Source organism: Macrosteles quadrilineatus, unplaced genomic scaffold, assembly GCF_028750875.1.
Source record: "Macrosteles quadrilineatus isolate MER2022 unplaced genomic scaffold, UCM_ALF_1.0 Scaffold_1__1_contigs__length_201487025, whole genome shotgun sequence".
NCBI classification, from domain to species: Eukaryota; Metazoa; Arthropoda; class Insecta; order Hemiptera; family Cicadellidae; genus Macrosteles; species Macrosteles quadrilineatus.
Window position 1 is genome coordinate 199,418,927 of NW_026542594.1, and position 19,939 is coordinate 199,438,865.

A 19,939-nucleotide genomic window follows, 5' to 3' on the forward strand; every position below is an offset into this window, starting at 1 on the left:
TTAGAAAACCGCAGCACACTAAATCTATCTTTGCAAAGTTGTCATTGTTCCTGTTTTTAAAAAAAATCTCCGCCACTCTAAGCAGTGACAACAATGGGTTCTCAGCAACTATACACAATCTTTGTAATCAGCTGTTTCATTGATCTGCGTATGTACACTACAGTAGCACTGAGTAATTAAATGTGTGATACTATTTTTGGGACAAATTATGGTATTGTTTTTAAATTGCAAAATTTCAAATTAAATTTTATATACTATGTTGTTGATGAATTATTAAAGGAACAAATAATAGATTATGCATACTTTTCATCTATAATTCAGTAAGTACTAATTATTGTGTACAATATACTAAGTGAAAACTATTACTTTCTGCAATTGATGCTCTGGAAGTAAATTCTAGGAATTTTAAGCACATTTTTAGAAGAGTAGCCTATAGTTAACGTTAATGTGTGTGTTGTGTTGATTGTGTACTTTTAAAACATTCTTTTATTTGGCTCAAAATATGGTTAATTTAATTGTTGTCTTACAAATATTGATAATTTCTTTGTAAGGTTGAGGAGCCTCACAAGAAATACGACATGACAAATGTTTATTCATATTACATGTGAGCCTAGTAAATTATATATATTTTTATTACCTTGAGATTAAGGAAACAAAAAAGGGGACTTATTGAAGAAAGTACTCTCAAGAATCAAATGTACAAATACAGAGTTAACAAAAGAAATTAGACACTAACAAATTTTGTCAAAACATATGCTGGAATATTAGGTACAAGCAGTGCTCGATTTTTGGGGGGTAGTGTGGTGGAACGTAGTTCCAGTACCTCTCTTTCAGAAAGATAAAAATATTGGCATAAACAGGTTCTAATCACATTAAATAGGTAACAGTACTGGCACCTCATTTTTTACAAATCGAGCACTGGGTACAAGTAGGCCTAAATAATAAAGGCGTTAAATCTAGATAACTGTCAATGCCTTTTTGGTTTTTGCATGTTGCAACCTGTTGGTTTCAATTTTTTATTCCAAACTTAATAAGTAAAGCATAAGGCAACCTGCCTAAAAAAAAAACATAATGGATCTGTATTTTAGTGGAGGATATAAAATAAAAATATAACTACAATTGTTTTGTTTAGTTTTTTTTTTTTTTTTTTAGGGAGGGTGCATAGATTTGTAAAACATACTAGTACTGTCGGATTATTGTACAGCATGAATGTTCTTTCTATTACATTTAATTAAAAATAATGTATTAAAGATGGATACATGGTTGTAAGATAAATATTGAAAGTAAAACCAATCTTTTCAATTTCCCCACACTATTCTCATGATTTTTTTAAAATATGAAAATAAACATAAAAATTATTTTGTTGAAAAGGTTTTAAATAGTGAGTGCTATTTGTGGAATCATTTCCCTCCTGGCAACGATTTTAGGATTAATTCGTTCTCCTTCAAAGTCTTCTTAGTGTTACAATGGGATGAGGCAGTTGGCTTGTAATGTAGAAAATGTCTAAAGAAAATGTGAACTATAAGCATGGCCTGCATAATAAGACGGAAACGACAGATTACTTGCCTCAGGTAACATGAAATACATTAGAAGCAAGTAATCTGCCTGTTCCACTGGCCTCGTGTAAAGGCGGCTAAGGCCCAAAACTGTCACAGTTCAATTTATGGCCTCCTGATATAATGAGGGTGCCTTCAAACTATATAGCCTAGGTAAAAGTATGCTTTTATACAGTATGATGCTTGTACAGGGTGGGGCAGGGAAGTATCCCTAATTTTGAAGGTACATTTAAAGACAACCAAAAATGTTAGAACCAAACTTTTTATTGAGATTAAAAGGTCACGTCTGGGAGTTTATTTTAATATAACTTAACTTGGTTTTAAATAGCATATCCTGCAAGAGGTGTCCCTAATCTTAAATGCATTGCTGCATTCTGGTTCTGGAGTTCATAATAACTTTGTGAAGCATTTGTTGTGGAATGCGGCAAAATTCAAGGTGAATTGCATCCTTTAAGGCATCGAGGGTCTTCCCTTGAACTACCCTAGACTCAGCATCACTCCAATAGAGCACATTATGCTTATTTACCGCTCCAGAAATATGGAAGTGTGCCTCGTCACTAAACAAAACCCGAGCAGCATGAGGTAGTCCCGCACTTAAGATTTCACATGCCTGCATTCATTGTTGCCAGTCCCGTTGTGTGAGTTCATGAGCAACTACCCTCTTGTATAGATGGAGGTGTAGGTCCCCATGGAGAATAGGAGGCACAGTATGACTAGAAAACGCCAGCGCGGATGCATGCTTACAAGCAGAACTTTGAGGTGACTGCTAAATCGATCTTCTGACAAGGTCAATGTTTTCAGAACCCCGGACGGTTCTTTGAGCTCCAAATATCCTTCGCAATACACCACCAAAAACACGAAAGTAATTCACCCACACCAAATTGTAACAGCTTTGCGACAGGCCACCCGATAACAAGTTTGCAGCCAACGGTAGCTGCACAGCAACAATAGACAGATTTTTGAAAAAATACATCTCGAGTGCAAAAGCACATTGCTCACTCAAACAAGCCAAGTCTACTACTGAAAGTGATATTCTTAGAAATTCCCAAAACAAAAGCTTCATTTGAGCCTAACCCCATTCCTCCAGCACACCCCCACTACTCACAGTGCAATCTTAAAAGTAGGGATAATTCCCTGCCCCACCCTGTATTATGTATAATGGTACAGTAGTCACAACTTTTGTCAGATTTTTTTCCAAATTCAGGGAGATTTTCTTTGTAAAATATTTGAGACAAAACATCTAAAAAACTTTCAAATGCTAACCATGCTATTTTATTTCCAAATTTGTGTAAACACAGTTAAATTAGCTGTTAAATGTCTTTATTTCATTTAACAAATTTACTTAGACCTACCAGGAAACTAATAACCATTAAGACTAAAGGGCCTACTGGAAATATTAAAAGAAACCCAGATAAATCTAAATGCAATATATTCAATTCTAACAATATATATACATACATTTACTTTGTTGGCGACTGTTTGATTACATGTCCAAGATCAAATTTACCCCTGACGCACTTAATCTTCACCCCCGGTACGTCCTTTAGACGCCCTACTCTCACTAGCACAACATTGTGTTCTTGCAGATTGTGTCCTATACCGGGAACATAAGCGACCATTTCCTTTCCAGTAGAGAGCCGCACCAAGACGCACTTTCGATTAGCCGAATTCGGTTTCTTGGGCTTCTTGACCAACGTTTTTAAAACGACACCTTTGGCAAAGGGCTTGTTAAAGCCGAGCGGGTTTCTGTTCGGCCTCTTCTTGAAGTGTGGGCCTGACTTGTGCATACCTAGCAACGAGGCCATGTTGCGGCACCACACTGCAACCAAAACACTTGAGTGATTCACAAAACACATGGTTCAGCACGGTATTTTGTTTGAAGTTTTTTCACTAAATAACACATAAACAAACACAACACAAACAATTGGTTTCATCACAGCACATTTACAACAAAACAATTCACATTTTAAATCAAGCATTCCAGTTCAAAACCCACCATGATTAAATGATTATTTTGTAGAGGATGATCGTACAAAATTCTGGATAGTGACATTAAAATAATCTTGTTAAAATACAATTAGAAGTTTCTATAAACAACCAATGACAATATAGGCCTAAGATTCTAATTGAATTTGACCAGCCCATTTCACCTGTGTAGGGCCTACCCAGCTTTGCTACAGTAGTTCAATTGTAAACGTTTATGTGAAGGAAAATTTGCTAAAAATTTTGATTAGACAATCAATCTTTGGCGTTAATTAGCCTAAACCAAAGCAGGCCTAACTACTTTGGTTAATTATTAATACTAATATGTGTAGAATTTAACCCTGAGGCCTGTTTTACACAGCTGTCGGGTGTCGTTTAACCAGCAATTGGGTGAAGAAGTTTTCATATATATACACGACATGTGTCGTGGTCGGTTAATCACTTACGGTGTCAGGTTAACAAGCCGGCTGGAGTAGTGGGCGCAGCGGCCTAGTGTGACCGTTCACATACAAGCGGATCCTGTCGTGTGTCGTCAGCACCATGTATACTTTAGTTCAGTTGGTTGTAGTTATTTGTGTATAACTTTTGGTTATTTGTGCCTAAAGTAGGCCTACTGATCATATCGGAAACATTAATTACCGTAGGCCTACTTATTTTAATTATTAAAATAATAACAAAAAAAAATCATCGAAAAGAAAAAAACACCAACTCTGTTTCTTAATCCGTTTAAGGGTGGACCCAGTGCACTCAGTTCTTCCCTTTTCTACTTTTCAACTATCTATACAAAAGTAACATTGCAATCGCTCTATTAAACGTTCCATTTCTATCCCTACGACACACATTTTTGACAAGCTGGAGACATATTTCTATCTCAAAATGGCGTAAACAACGCTAATTTCAGCGTATTGTTTTTAAATTTTTCCCGTGGGGAAACCCCCGGACCCCCGGTGGGCCACCACCAGCGACCCCTGTTTCAAGGACACTCTTGCCCCCCCCCCCTAGTTTTGATCGTGGGTATGCCCTTGTAAACAGGTAGAGGGATAGTGACTGAAAAGAACCGAAAATAACTTTTAAATACAGTCAACAGTTGAGTTCATGAAACAAAGAGATGAAATCAAATTTGAATTTACTTACTTTGTAATGGTGACACAGGAGGAAGAGTGGTCAATGCATTACAAACTGGTCCTACGGAGGGTTTAGGGCTCAAAATTATATTTTTCACTACTGTTAACACATGTTGACGAATGAAATTCATAGTGGAACCTGAAATCACAAAAGCCACACCTGTGTAAACACAATAGTCTACAGATTACTTAGTAGCTTACCAAATAATCCATATGATTGAGCTTTTTAATAAGGTCTTCCTGCTACCTAAAACCTAAAGGGATTAGGCCTAAGTATATATTCAGCCTACACACCTAATAGAAATACAGAAATAGAAGTGCAGACACTCTTCCTACACGCATCCATGTCTATAAATTTGATGTGCATGTCTTGATTGATTTTAGTAGCCTTGGCCATACACAATATGCCTAGAGGCCTATGAAATTATCATTTTGGTCTTGTTGCTTTTTAAGTTGTTAACTTGGCTAAATTGAAGTAAACTTTTTGATGCATTTGGATCTCAGCTGAGCTAAGTTAATTCTGTTAAAATATTTACCAAGTCTAATTTTGTTTTATGGTAGGCCTAATATGTTGGACAATGGGTAGACTTTCGTATCTGTTGGCACAAACATCAGAATGAAAATATCGATTATTCGATATATCGTTTGGTTAGTTAGGTAAGGTTAACCTAACCTAACTAACCAAACGATACCGTATATCAAATGAAACAATAGAATAATCAATATTTTCATTCAGGTGTTTGTGCCAACAGATATGGAAGTCTACCCTGGACTATTACGGCCAACGCCTTTCTAAACTCTTATAAACTTAAGGTCAATTTAGCTAAAAAAACAGGAAAATGTAAAAAAAATTGAATCTGCCATGAACCTCTGCAAGGCTGCGTGGTCATTGGTAAATGAATCTAGAGGCATACCAACATCCAAGACTGTAAGGTGTAATGCTAGTCCGGATGACTTTAATAGCTTTCTGCTGGGAAATGTAGAGCGTGTCTTAAACACCATCCCCGTAACAAACCAAGATCCCTCACTTAATGTAAGACGGGTACCCCCAACCATTAGCCTAACACAATGGCAACCTATCGACCAAAGGGACATAATAAGGATTGTGTCCAGGCTTAAGTCATCCAAAAGCCAAGATATATATATATGACCACAATAGTCCTGAAGGCCATAGTAAATGAAATCGCAGAGCCACTAGCCAGTATACTCAACCAATGTCTGAGAGTAGGTGTCTTTCCCGACATATTAAAGATGGCCCGTACCGTCCCTGTGTACAAAAAGGGAGAACCATCAGACCTAAATAGCTACAGGCCCATCTCGCTGATACCTGTGTTTGGTAAGGTTCTGGAGGCTGTAATGAAAACCCAGTTGGTGGATTTTCAAGAGTTGTACACCTAGCTACTTAGAAAACTCACCCACATGATAAGTCCACACTATTTGCTGGTGATATACCACGCTCTCTTCCATAGTGTATTGAGCTATGGTCTACTGCTATGGGGACACGCGCCTGCTTGTGAGGATATCCTCATACTCCAGAAGAGGGCAATTCGTGTGATTACTTTTAGTAAGAGACTGGATCACTGTAAGCCGCTCTTCATGAAAACAAAAGTCCTAACAGTCTATAACCAATATATCCTTCTGTGTTCCGTCCATGTTAAAGGCAGCCTATTAAATTTCCCTACAAGAAGTACCATACATGCACATCAAACCAGGCGTAACAATGAAATATTGGTACTTGAGTATTAAACGGAGGCCACCTAACCTATAGTTTCTTAACTTAGCTATGATAATACTGATTATTAGTAAACCTTCATTCGATGTTTTCACTATCAGCAAGTTTGGTTGGTTAGGTTAGGTTATGATAGTTTAATTTTATAACTGATATAGCTGACCAGACACAGTGACAGGCGATGACAGGTAATGGCGCGCGCTCCGGTCAACGACCCTGACCTTGGCCTACTTGGAGGGGATTCTCCGAGTAGGCACATGACTCATCTGATAACGCTCGACTCACAACAATACTAGAATAGTTCTACTACAACATCTATAACAATTTAACCCTCTATAAGTGCCGTGGCGCGTTTCGTAATGGTGGCCTCCGTTTAATACTCAAGTACCGAAATATCCCTTTCTGCAGACTCAAAAACAAAAAATTCATACCCGACCATGGCACTCATGATCTACAATAGTCTACCCCAAACACTGAAGAACCTATCTCCTAAATTTAGCACTGCCCTGAAGACATGGCTAAAAGATAGGCCATATTATAGCCTGAAAGATTTTTTTGAAAGTGTGGGTGCATCCACCGCCATGACCTAAAAGTTTTATCTAGGCTAAAGAGAAAAGTTTTTGTTTTTAGTAATATGTAAATAGTATTGACACAACCTATCCAGCATCGTTGGTCTTGGTGACGAAGGAGGTAATTAAGGTAATTCTATAAATTTAGGGAGTAAAAGCAAAAGGTTGTTTAATTTATTTGTGTATAGGCTGACTTAGCCTACTAAGCCCGGTGAATGGGGAGGGGATGAAGTAAACTATTCCCGTTTGGTTGGGGGGGGGGGGGGTTTGTTACGTGACACAGAAAAAAAAACATTACTCCAAAGTAAAATTGGCCAAATTGGTTCCGCAGAGAACCTGTGATATAATAACGGATTAAGTTAAATGAAATGTTGATTTTGGTTCGATATCCCTCCGAGGGTCACGCGTCAAAAAATAGACGCACAACACACTTTGTGTAGGGTTACGCGTCTAGTTTAAGACGCACAAACATCGTTTACGGCGAAGGCTCTATGACTGACTGAATCGGATTCAACTGGATCGAGTTAGGTATCGTTCTTTTCATTAGATTCTAAGCTTTCTAAAGGTCTGTCTCTAAGCGCTGTTTGTTCTCTGAGCCGATCGTAATTGTTAGCAGACAGCTGACGTGCATATTAGTAAACAGGTTACTTAACCTCGGACCGATGACTGATGTGTTTTATTATGTTTATCATTGTTTTAGTGTTAAAAATCAAAAGTAGTGATATACGTGGTGCATTATAAGAAGATTTAAGTGGTTTTGAAGTGCTGGTTGATGATCCTGAAGAAGTAGGTAGTGATATTGATGTAAATTATCAGCCAGATTCCTAGCTATGGTTAGGCTATGCATTCTTAGCTAAACGCTATGTACTGAAATCCGTTTTTCGCTCATAACTTATTTATTTGATAACTTACCTCGCTATATGATTATATATTTGTAATCCTCATTAAATTTAGAACAAAGTGGCTATTTTCAAATATTTATAGGCCTATAATTTAGGGGTATACAATTTCATTGAGCGTGAACTTATTTTTTTTTGAAAATTTTCGAAATTATATTTTTTCTTAGGCCTACCTAAAAATTTTTTTTGAAAAAATGTTCCTTATGTTTTATATATAATATTGAAGCCCATGATTTTCCAAACAAAATGGTATATAGAACATTAGAATTAACATTGTTTTAAGCTTCTCAGATCCGTTTTAATAAACGCAGAGGATACGCGTCCGGTAACCGGACGTGGATTAGGCGTCCGGCAGGTTACTGTCATAACCTAACCTAACCAACCAAACTTGCTGATAGTGGAAAAAATCAAATGAAGGTTCAATTCTCTTCATAACATAAAATTATAAATGCCAAAAATTCTAACAAAAGATGTACAGTTAAGAAGAAATTACATTCAAAGCAAAATCTGTGACAAAAAGTTAAAGTTACCGATGGGTTACGAACCGGGGACCTCTCGCATATCAGTCGAGCACTCTATCCACTACACCACGAACACTGCTGGCTGAACATCGTATCATTGTGGTAATGGCGTCCCGGGACCCCCTACCGGACGCCTAATCCATGTCTGGTTACCGGACGCCTAATCCACGTCTGGTTACCGGACGCGTATCCTCTGTGTTTAATAAAACCTTGCAAAGGGGCCAAAAATAGGTGGACATTAAGGCCTAAACTATGGACCTTTGGAGGGATATAGGTTTATCACTTTCAAATTATTATTTTTTCAAAGTATTTATTATCGAATTCAAAACAAAATTGGAAATAAATGCTAGAGATTTGTATTTGTTGCCTAGGCCGATTGCAAAGCTTACCTTCTGAAATTCTGGTTTCAAGATTTCTGAGTGGTCATATCCTCTTCCTCCACTGTTACAATCCTTAACAAGCTTTTTTACAAAAACAACACTCCACTGCACGTTTAAAACTTCAAAGTCGTTGATAAATAAATAATATCAGGTTAGGTATAAGTTTTCTTTTGGATTGGTTCAGAAAATATATTGAAGTAAAATTAAAACGAAAACTTAACCCTAATGTGTAGAACCTAAGGGAGTATGATTTATCTATGGTAGAACGTAAGTGAAGTGCAAGTGAAGAGAATGGAGGTGAGGGCAGGGAGGAGATCCAGATGAGAAGAAGAAGAAGAACAAGAACTATTAAAACATTTTGTCTACTGCTTGACTTTTTTACTCTGCTAGAGAGGCTAGCTTTTATTTTTGATAGTACCATGCAACTTTAAAGTTTGTTTCTGAATTCCTCTCTTAGTTGCTTCCTGAAAATTGTTATTTACTAATAATTAAGGATAGCTGGTACTGTTGCTTTTAATGCATTCCTCCTATTATTATTTTTTAATCCACCATTTATTGTTGCTCTATTTTATTTCTTTGTTTTGAAGAAGTACATATTTAGAATACAGTCCAGTGGAAGAATGTTGAAGGTCCTTAGAGAGAAATGCAGGATAGGACCTAGAAGGATTAAACATTAAGGAGAGGGCACGCTAATAGAGATATACGTGTTGCGGAGAAGCCAGGTTTGTTTACTTTTGACTTGAGCTGCTTGAAAAGGTGTTTATGATTATGAAAATTAACGTTTTGTGAGTGTGCTGAAGCTGATTTGTTATTAGGTATTGACAATTAGCCTAAATGTTTTGCGTGCAAGAATTAATTATGAAGATTTAAATGCTTACTTAACCTATATTTTTCGGATTCCTCAAGAGAGAGTGATTGTTAGGTTAGGTTAGGTGTTATGTTGGAGTAGTGGATTGGAATGGCGAATGGTAAAGACGTACAAGTTTGTCCAGCTTGTAAAAATGTCGTTTTAGACTCTGACGACGCGGTTGAATGCGAATTTTTCTGTAAGAAATGGTATCATTGTGCGTGCGTTGATATCAATAATGAAGAATATGTACTAATGTCTCAGCTCGCCGAAAAATCAAAGTGGGCATGTAATACTTGTGAATTGAGGTTGGGTAAGATTATTACCAAAGTCAGCGATTTTGACAGCCTAATTGACTTACACGCCACGGTGATAAACCTAATTACGGTAGTCAAAGAAGTGGTTAGTGATAACATTGCTATTAAAGATAAATTAGATCAACTGACGAAGCCTTTGTCGCAGGATAGGCCTAGGACTAATGAGTTTAGGGGAGGAGTAAATCTGACTTCTGCGATTCTCTCCCCCTCCGATTTGTTGAATAAAGATCAACTAAGTACTACTGGGAAATTAGAAGATTCTGTTTTGATAGTAGACAATCAGCCAGAGCCAGTATCTGTCAATATTCAAAGTTGTCCTTCTCACGTCAATGAAGAAACAAACATTTTTGTCTCTCCACCTAGCAACAGATCTTATAGTTCTGTGACCAAGAGTAAATCCAAAGTAAAACAAACAGAAAATGTGAAGGTTATAAATAACTCAGCACCTATTTTTAGTGACACATTTACAAGAGTTGAAACAAGGAAGGGTAAGTTTGATAGAAGGGTAAAACCTACAATTATAGGCTCAAACTTGTTGAAGTCAACCATTAAGGCTGCAGAAAGAGTTAAAAGTATTTTTGTGTCTAGATGTGCTCCGGAAACAACCGCAGGTGAAATCGATAGTTTTTTAATAAATGAAAACATAATTACTAACCTAAAAACTGAAAAACTTGTGACTAAGCTTGACTTTTACTCTAGCTTTAAAGTTAAGGTTCCCGAAAAGGACTTCGAACGGGTCTTAAACCCAGACTTCTGGCCTAGTGGGTTGTTTGTCAAGGAATTTGAGGTACTGAAACCCAGTCATAGGCCGCGCCCTTTAGCCAAGCCTAGATCTGTACCCGAGAGACAGGACTCCGCTAAGGTTGTAAACAATCCTACTTACCCTAGTAGAGTTTTTTTAGGGAATCATTCAACTCGTCAACCAGTGAATTAATCCCCTGCATTAGGCTTCTGCATCAGAATGTCGAAGGACTAGGTAATAAAATTGATGCAGTTGAGCACTTTGTGTATGATGTTCAGCCTCATTTCCTAATTTTAAGTGAACATCAGCGAACAGATAAGGATTTGGAACTCTTTAAATTCGATAATTATAAACTGATATCATTTTTCTGCCGAAAGAATCACAAGGGTGGGGGTATAGTTCTCTATGCACATTCTGACATATCTAGCCTTGTTTCTACCATTCCCTGGACTAATGAATACTGTGCCGACCTAGACTGCGAGTTAGTCATGGGTAAACTTGTTATCTTAAATTTTGTGATCCTAATTTTAGGTATCTACAGATCTGGTAACGGGAACTTTGACAACTTCTTTCAGAGATTTGATGCTGTTCTCAATAGAGTTAATGGGCCAAACAAAGGTAACCGTGCAAACATTGTAATTTTGGGTGACTTGAACATTAATTCACTATGTACAAATAGGCTTTATATGGATTTCAGCGATCTGGTAAAAGTGTATGATTTAGATGATGTTCTTGCAACTGTTCCAACTAGATTAGCACATAACTCGGTTGGTAGTTCAATCGACCATGTTATTACGAATGCCAAAAACTTTGAAGCCTATGTTGTTGATGGTGGTATTTCTGACCATTTTGGTCAGGTAATTGATGTATTTGATGACTGCCTATCTCATGTAAATATTAAAAGTAGCATAAGAAGAACTTCTAAAAGAAGTTTCTCTGATAAAAATGTAAATAGCCTAAAAATGTGTCTAGATACCGAAAGTTGGGAGAATGTTTATTCCTCTAATGATGTAAATGTTAAATGGGAAAATTTTGCTGGTACACTGCAGTGGTACCTTGATTGGATCTGTCCAAAAAAATCGGTCAAAGTAAATGTTAAAAATAGTGACAGCAATGGTAACAAGTTGTCCAATAAGGTTAGGTTAAGCAATGAAACTTTGAAATTAAAGGAAGATATGTTATACCAATCATACCTTTTCAAACAAACAGGCAATCTAGCTTTTAAGGATTCTTATAAGCAACTCAAAAACAAGTTTAGACTTGAGGTAAGAAATGAGAAGGCTAGCTTAATAAAATCTAAGATAGACTCCTCTCAGAATGTTTCAAAAAGTGCTTGGGCTCTGGTCAATAATCTCAGGTTGACAAATGTAAGTAAAAATGAGTTTGTAAATATTTCTCTGAAAGATGAGGAAAATGTTGTTGTAAATAGCCCTGTATGTGTAAGTAACTTGTTCAATGATTTTTTTGTAAACCCATTTGAGGGTTGTTCTAAAGGCCAAATCACATCTCTGTTGAAACCAAATAGTAGGGATGAGACTCCTATGTGCCCTGTGGTAACCTTGGATGAAACATTGCAGCTGATCAACGGCCTTACTAACAAACTATCTTGTGGATGGGATGACTTTTCTCCAAAGCTTTTGAAAGATTGTAAATATGAACTTGCTCCTATTTTGTGTCATTTGTTACAATATACAGTTGCTAGTGGTATTTTCCCCGATGTTTTAAAACTAACTGTTGTAAAACCATTGCACAAGAAGGGTCCGAAAGATAATGTTTCCAATTATCGGCCCATCTCTTTGACATCCACTTTCAGTAAGGTTGTGGAGAAACTTATGCTTAAGCACCTAAAAAAGTTCACTATTGAACATGACATAATACCTGAATACCAACACGGCTTTAGAGAGAGTAGGAGTACTACCTCGGCTGCTGCAGAATTTGTCCACACTGCCTTGAACAAGTTGGATAGTGGTTGTAAAGTGGCTGGGGTGTGTTTGGATCTCTCTAAAGCCTTTGACAGGGTCAACCATGCAATCCTGGTCAATAGGTTAGTTGAGATTGGCCTCCCTTCTTGGCTGACATTGTTGATTAGCAGCTTTTTAACCAATCGTATTCAGTATACAGAGATTTTTTATGACAATGGTTGGTCATTGGACAATGTCATGTCAGAACAAAAACATGTTGTTTCAGGAGTCCCACAAGGGTCCATTTTGGGCCCTTATCTGTATAATATCTATGTTAGTAATTTTCCTGCTATCAATAAGGTTGAAATTAGTATGTATGCTGACGACACGTCAGGTGTATGCTGGGCTCAGTCTTTTGATGAACTCAAGCAGGGCATGGCCGAATTTGTACATAAAGCCAGCTCATATTTTGAAAATATTAATCTCAAAGTCAACCTAGATAAGACAGAAATTGTAGTTTTCGGATTGAGTAGTACGGGCATTCCTCTGATAGATTTAGTTAAGGATGATGTGATCTTTGAAAGTAAAGAGTGCTGTAAGTTTTTGGGACTATATATAGATCAGACCTTAACTTTTAAGAATCATATATCTCATGTAAGATCTAGACTTTTAAGTGGAATCAGCCTCCTCAGAAGAATATCTTTTTATTTAGATACAGATACGTTAAAAACAATTTATTTTGGTGTCATATTTCCTTTCTTGTCTTATGGCCTTATTTTCTGGGGAAGTTCTCCCGACTGTAATTTACATACAATTTTTGTTCTCCAGAAAAGAGCAATCAGACTGATAGCCAAAGTATGGTACAAAAGGTCTTGTAAAGATATTTTTGTTAATTTAAATCTCCTCACTTTGTATGGTCTATACATTTATCAATTAATTATGCTTGTGAAAAATGATGTAAAGCACACAAATAAAAATAGTCAAATCCACAGGTACGACACGAGACGAAAGGATGATTTTCACCGTGTGAGGAGGAATTTCAACAAAACTGGCCGAAGTCCTTTTGTGATGGGGTCAATTTATTTCAACCTCCTACCAAACAATATAAAGGAATTAGAAGGCACTAAATTCAAAATTGCTCTGAAGAATTGGCTAGTTAAAAAAAGACCGTACTCATCAAAAATTTCAGATCTAACCGATTCGGCATAACAATTTGGAAAACTACATTTTGAGTGATCTAAGTTGAGCCCAGGTTTGTACACTAAGAGGTAATATTGTTTTATATATATTGAAATTGTATTCTTTTTTCTTTTATTTTGACATTGGTGACTTTTGTCTATGCATTGTATATATATGTTTATGGACAATAAATGATTTGATTTGATTTGATTTGATTTGAGGTTTAGCAGAACACTAGAGGGGCACGCGGGAGCCGTAGAGTGGCAAAAAGCCGCCGCTATAACATGGGAGAGATAGGAAGAAACGCGACGCACGCTGTTTCGAATTAAAATTGCCGCTAAACTTAGCGATAAATGCAGGATAGGACTTAGGAGGCCTAAGATAGGACCTGAAACTATCTTAACTAGGGTTTATAAAGTCCTGGTCTGCAAATTACAAGCCCACGGAATTAACCATCTATAAGAACTAAGATCAAATTTATGTTTAAATATGTTTTTCTTGATAATGACACGACATATCAATATTGAAATTAATTTTGTGTTGATTAGCTCTGACACTGTTTTAGAGCCAAAGTCAACTTGTTAATATGGTTGATTTGTTCGTTCCTTATTCAGTCCAGCTGTTCCCGTTCCTTCGATGGCTGTTCCTGTTGAGGATTTTATATAGACCTAGTATTGCTTTGTTTAGTGCTATATAATCAAATATCTGTTTAATATATCTTTTAGTATCACCTGTTTATGTTAGTTGTTCTAATATGTACGCAGTTTGAAGTGTTAATGTTTTAATATCTTTCCTTTTTTACATCAATTATTAATAAAGTATGTATTTAATTCCCTCATTTCATCAGTTCTGGTCATTGGGCTTTAAATAAATAACCCTTATTTTTAATTAAACAGCTCTTAGTAGTAAAAAAACGACACATCATCTCACACAATTCTATTAATTTCTAATTCTACATAGACTAGGTTTTGTATTCATTGATTCTACACTTATCCTTCAGTCATAGGTGGCGTCCCCAATATCAAAATCAATGATTGATAATTGTTCATAATTTACTCTTTAAAGGTAGATAAATAATACGAATTTTGCAACCAGTCTTAGTTTAAGCCGAGATTCCAGTACCTAATAAATCTACTACATTTGTTTGTACGCCAGTGGTATTTTTAATTGAGCCAACTTAAACCCTTTTAAAAGGAATTAAAGCGGTCCAAACCCATTGTGGCGGGGATTGAACTCGTTCCTCCCGCACTCAAGTCTGAGACGCTAGCCACTAGACTAGCAATGACTCAAGGCGTGAAGGTGTCATATTTTATATCTTACCTTATACGTTGGGCTATTAAATAATTATGCTGATGTTCAGTTAGTGACAAGATCCTAATTTGAACAGTCTCCAATCCAATAATACCCCAAACGAAGCAATATGAAAGGAAAGCATTATTGGTTTAATTTTTAAAAATAGCTAAGATTCCTGGTCGCGTCGGGGAAATCGTTGAAGACGTTGGGGTTGGACTGGAGCCTGTTAAATTAAACATGGACAGGATCAGTTGTCTGGTTGTAGTAGACTGTCTCCAGCGAGCCAGTGGCGCGTGTGGCCATCAATGGAGGCGGCGCAGTGACAAAGCAGAACTCTCACACCACTGCGCCGGCGCGTTGCTAAGGCGAAACAGATGCGCTCTGGCGCCGGCCGCCGGCGCAGTGCACATCGCCCACGCTGAGCTGCTAATTGGCACACCACACTAAGTACTCAGTGTGGCGTTCCGCAAGGATCAAACTTTGGATCAATATTGTTTTAACTATGTAAAGGTTTCAATGTTATTGATAAATCTGATGGTTCCGTTTTTATTTCGAGTTACAACTGACGATTCTGATCTTAACGACATGTATGATCTTAAATCTATATACAATAACTAGGTTACTGTAAGAATTGATTCATGACTGAAAGACACTGCTATCGATGGGGACTATGTCGTATGCAGTTGACATAACTTTAACTGTATTCTAAAACACACACGTCGATGCAAATTCAACCCATCAATAGATCAATTTTTTTGCGAAAAGGTTGTAGCCTTTGTTGTAGGTTGTAGGCTTTGTAATGAACCTTGAGTGAAAAGAAAACTGCTGAGACAGCTGATCTTTTGTTAGAAATACGTTTACAATTAACAAACATTATTTAGATGTCTAGAATCGTCTTTCTCCATTCGTAATACGTGACTTCGGAGTGTACTCTTAACTCTAGTTTTGAATGTTTATTGTTGGTTAATAAATTCGCAGAAATAAACCAGAGGGTCACCTCATCTCTTCCAAAACCTCCTCTAAAACAAGGCCGCGGCCTTGATGAGTGGCAACGTCGCAACGACCGGCCTATTGTAATGGCAATACTGTAACCATAGAAACAGACATGTAAACATAAACATTGCGGCGAACGCTTTATTATTACAAGATCCATTCCTGTATAGGCCGGAATTGCGGCGTTGCCACTTTGTCTCGCCGCAGCCTTGTATTGGAGGCATATTCTCAATACGCACTACTGTATTAGTTTTGGCAACTTACTACGATTGAAATTTACAGCCTAAGGCGGTTCCCAACAGCTTTATCATGTAGCTGCATTGTTGCCATCGTGTTGTAATAAGTGCTTAAGTGCTAACCTAGCTTGCTTTGGGCACTTAGCCACTTAGTGCATCTATGTTACCGCTATCGTGGGAAACTCGCTCGTTTGGGATTGGAAAACATTTTATCGGTCATTAGCCATAGCTTTTAACACTTTCGCTGTTCTGGCATTATAGTGTTGTAGATGGATGTTTATGTTGACTGTTGACTTTGTTTTGGTTTGACGACTAAATCTTAGGAGGTTTGCAGTTTGGTTAAAAATTATTATTTTCAGTATTTCCAAATGGAATTTTCGTAGTTTGATTCTTTAATACAGTATTGTTTTATTATAATTTTTAAGGATCGCCATATATCAAAATTACACCTTTATTAAATACTTGTTATACTTATAATATAGCTGAAGTCACTTGTAAGCATGTTTTAGTACGTATATGACTTGATTACTATTTATTCCTTGTTTTTATACCAACTTCAAAAATCTCAATTTACTAAAATATCTAATTACAGTCTGTCGATGTCCTCTGAAATTATCAATAAAGTAGTGCACTCAGGAAATTAGCGCACTTAAACGCTAGAACACAAAATACCCCCGCCGCAGCAAACCTGCAGACTAAGCGAATTTCAACTTGTCTGATTACATATTTACTAACATACTTCCATAAATAAGACATTTTTATTCCCAATTTAAATAACATTAGATGTAAGGAGTGCTTAGGTTTGCTGCTACGGGGAAGGTAAACAGTGTTTTTTGACCAAACAACAATACTGTAGGATGAAATAAAAAAGTTTGCCAAATTTGATCAACATATATCCATAAACAAGTAAACTACAACCGTTTTCATTTTCTCCATAAGAAAAACATGAGAATTTTAAAATTGCATTTTTTTGAATTTTCTCCTTGACCGTTAGGCATACAACAATGCTTCAATATACTAAATTATTTCTTTTTTAAGCTCTACAAAATGGTTGGGAAAGAAATTCTAAAATTTTATGTTTTAGGGTCAAAAATGGGGAAAACCCATTTTTACCCCATAAAACTCCCCATAAACCCCTGTTCCCATGGTCCGATTATGCTGGATCGCGAACTCGTTTGAATAAATGTAGGTTTACATGTTTGTACCTAATTTCATCAAAATCGGATCATTTTTGCTCGAGTTATCGCGCTAAAATATATATGAAAAAAAATATATATGAATTTGAACGGATGGTGTTTTTGGCCTCTAGGGACCAAGGGACCTTAAAAACGAAAAAAAATCGGTCTCGCGTCCAGGTCTTACCATGAGTACCACGGTAATAGCTTATTCCCTATATGGGAAATTCGCTAACACATCAAACAATAAACAGGAGGCGTCGGATACGTTAGAATTAGAGCTCTTGAATATCTAAAATTCCACTGAAAACTTTGAATATCTACTGTAAACATCCTTCACCATAGTTTAGGTAGGCCTACTATTAGTATATATTAAGGGCTTTGTCTACTTCTTTAATCTATACTATTAGTTAATAACAAATTCTTTAACCTATGTTCAAATCCAAAAAGCAGCACTGTCTTTTTTAGAAGAAAAGGGATGTATGCATAATATTAATCGTTTATTTAACTTTATTATAAACAACTTTAACGAATAGTCGCCTGCCAATTTACCCAATATACGAAAAAATAAGTTAAAATTATATTTTCTACATAATAGGCCTAAATGAGTGATGGAACTTTTGACTACAGTATTTGCAACTTACTTACTTAGTGTCATCATATGATTTTAATGTGTATTTAATTATTTATTAAGGTGCTGTTCATAATTCCTTGACTAAGAAAACGAAATGTTCTCTTTTTGCATGAAACGAATATGAACAAACACAAAGACTCTACATCAATTGTTGGTCCTTCGAGCCGGATATTGTATTCCCGACTTTAAAACTATCCATTGGTCCTTCGAGCTGTTTATAATTTTACTCTCTTTTATCTGAACCATTAACTTTAATAACATTTTATTGCCTTCTTTATAATCGTCTATCGGTACTTCGAGCCCAGATATTGTGTACTCCTACTCTGAAACTATCCAGTAAAAATCGTTACGTTAATTTGTACTAGTGTACATGTTGATCAAATTCGAGCAATTACAGAGTATTACAGGAGCTATTTCAAAACTAATAACAGTCATATTTACAATGTGAGTTTAAAAGAGTCAACTTAAAGATTACCGGTGTGTAACTCAGACCATGTTTATCTTCGTTATTGATAATCCTAAAGCATTCCGGCCGGTTTTCTCCTTCTCAAAATGCCTCGCTGTACAGGCAACACAGGTCATTGATAGAGGGCCAATTGAGAACGAAAAGTCGTTTTGGGGTAGTGTTAGGGCGCATTTGTAACCTAATAGTTGAGATTGTCCAGGGTCAGGTGCTTACGCCTCCTGTCTATGTTTCGTTTGTGTCGCTTGGGAGGCATTAAAAAACAACAACCACAAATTATAGCTACACAAAACAACGATAATTGCACAAATTTTAGTTACAATCATGCTAACACGATCCGTCATAGCGACACAAAACAACGATAAATACACAAATTTAAGATACGTTATATTAATAGTCAAAGATACAACCATAACACGATCCGTCTTGGGGGCTATGTTTACACAAACTCAAATAGTAAATATTAAATGTACTCAATGCGTGTCGTTGAATTGAAAATAAATAACAGCAATTCAATTTCATGATGGATAGCCTCTGGATCATTAAAATTAGCAGAATATGGTTTACTTTACCTTGCCTAAAATGATCCTGTTTAGTCGTCAAACACGACAGCTGTTTCGTGCTACAATGAGCACATCTTCAAAGTAAAGAAACACAAAATCAACACATTTCGCCCGCGGTTGAGCACGTCAAAAACACATAAAGTACATGAAGTTCACACAAACACAACATATTGAACACTTGGCCAAACATCATGACCTACACATTACCGGCGCCGCGTCGCGTGTTCGCGGTACTTGGCCAAGGCCAAGTGTTTTAATATGTTGTGTTTGTGTGAACTTCATGTACTTTATGTGTTTTTGACGTGCTCAACCGCGGGCGAAATGTGTTGATTTTGTGTTTCTTTACTTTGAAGATGTGCTCATTGTAGCACGAAACAGCTGTCGTGTTTGACGACTAAACAGGATCATTTTAGGCAAGGTAAAGTAAACCATATTCTGCAATTCAATTATACAGCTGATCAAAATGTAAACATTTATGTTCTTCATAAGGATAACATGGGAACTTTCAAAGCCACTGGGGGTAGAGCCCAAGGGACTTAATCAAAAATATAAGGTCAGTTTGCAAATTTACGCGACACGCTCTTTCTAATGAGACGTCAATGGATAAAATCGGTTAAGAAATGGCGGAGGAGTTCAACCGACAAAGTTTCATGTAGCGTATTAAATTATTTAAACTAGTGTCCCTGTTGCTCGAATTCGAGCAATTTCTAAGTATTAGAGTTGTTATTTTAAAAGGAATAACGTTCATAATTTCTGATGACTTTAAAAGATTCGACCCAAAGATTATGGAAATATTCCAGATGTAGGTACATAACAGAATATATAAATTTATTCA

General features: G+C 36.6%; 2 protein-coding genes across 2 annotated transcripts; one reads left to right on the top strand and one right to left on the bottom strand.

The window, feature by feature from the left end:
- Positions 1–2,993: 2,993 nt before the first annotated feature.
- Positions 2,994–9,012, bottom strand: LOC128983500 (40S ribosomal protein S12, mitochondrial-like). Its single transcript, XM_054402798.1, has 3 exons — positions 8,771–9,012; positions 4,674–4,802; positions 2,994–3,375 (listed from the first exon to the last, which is right to left on the bottom strand). The coding sequence occupies exons 2-3, from the start codon at positions 4,792–4,794 to the stop codon at positions 3,017–3,019; spliced, it is 480 nt and encodes a 159-aa protein (XP_054258773.1). The 5' UTR covers positions 4,795–4,802; positions 8,771–9,012; the 3' UTR covers positions 2,994–3,016.
- A 707-nt stretch (positions 9,013–9,719) lies between these two features.
- On the top strand, positions 9,720–13,904 carry LOC128983501 (uncharacterized). Its single transcript, XM_054402799.1, has 2 exons — positions 9,720–10,413; positions 13,561–13,904. Exons 1-2 carry the CDS (start codon positions 9,720–9,722, stop codon positions 13,596–13,598), a joined length of 732 nt encoding a protein of 243 aa, XP_054258774.1. The 3' UTR covers positions 13,599–13,904.
- Positions 13,905–19,939: the final 6,035 nt, after the last annotated feature.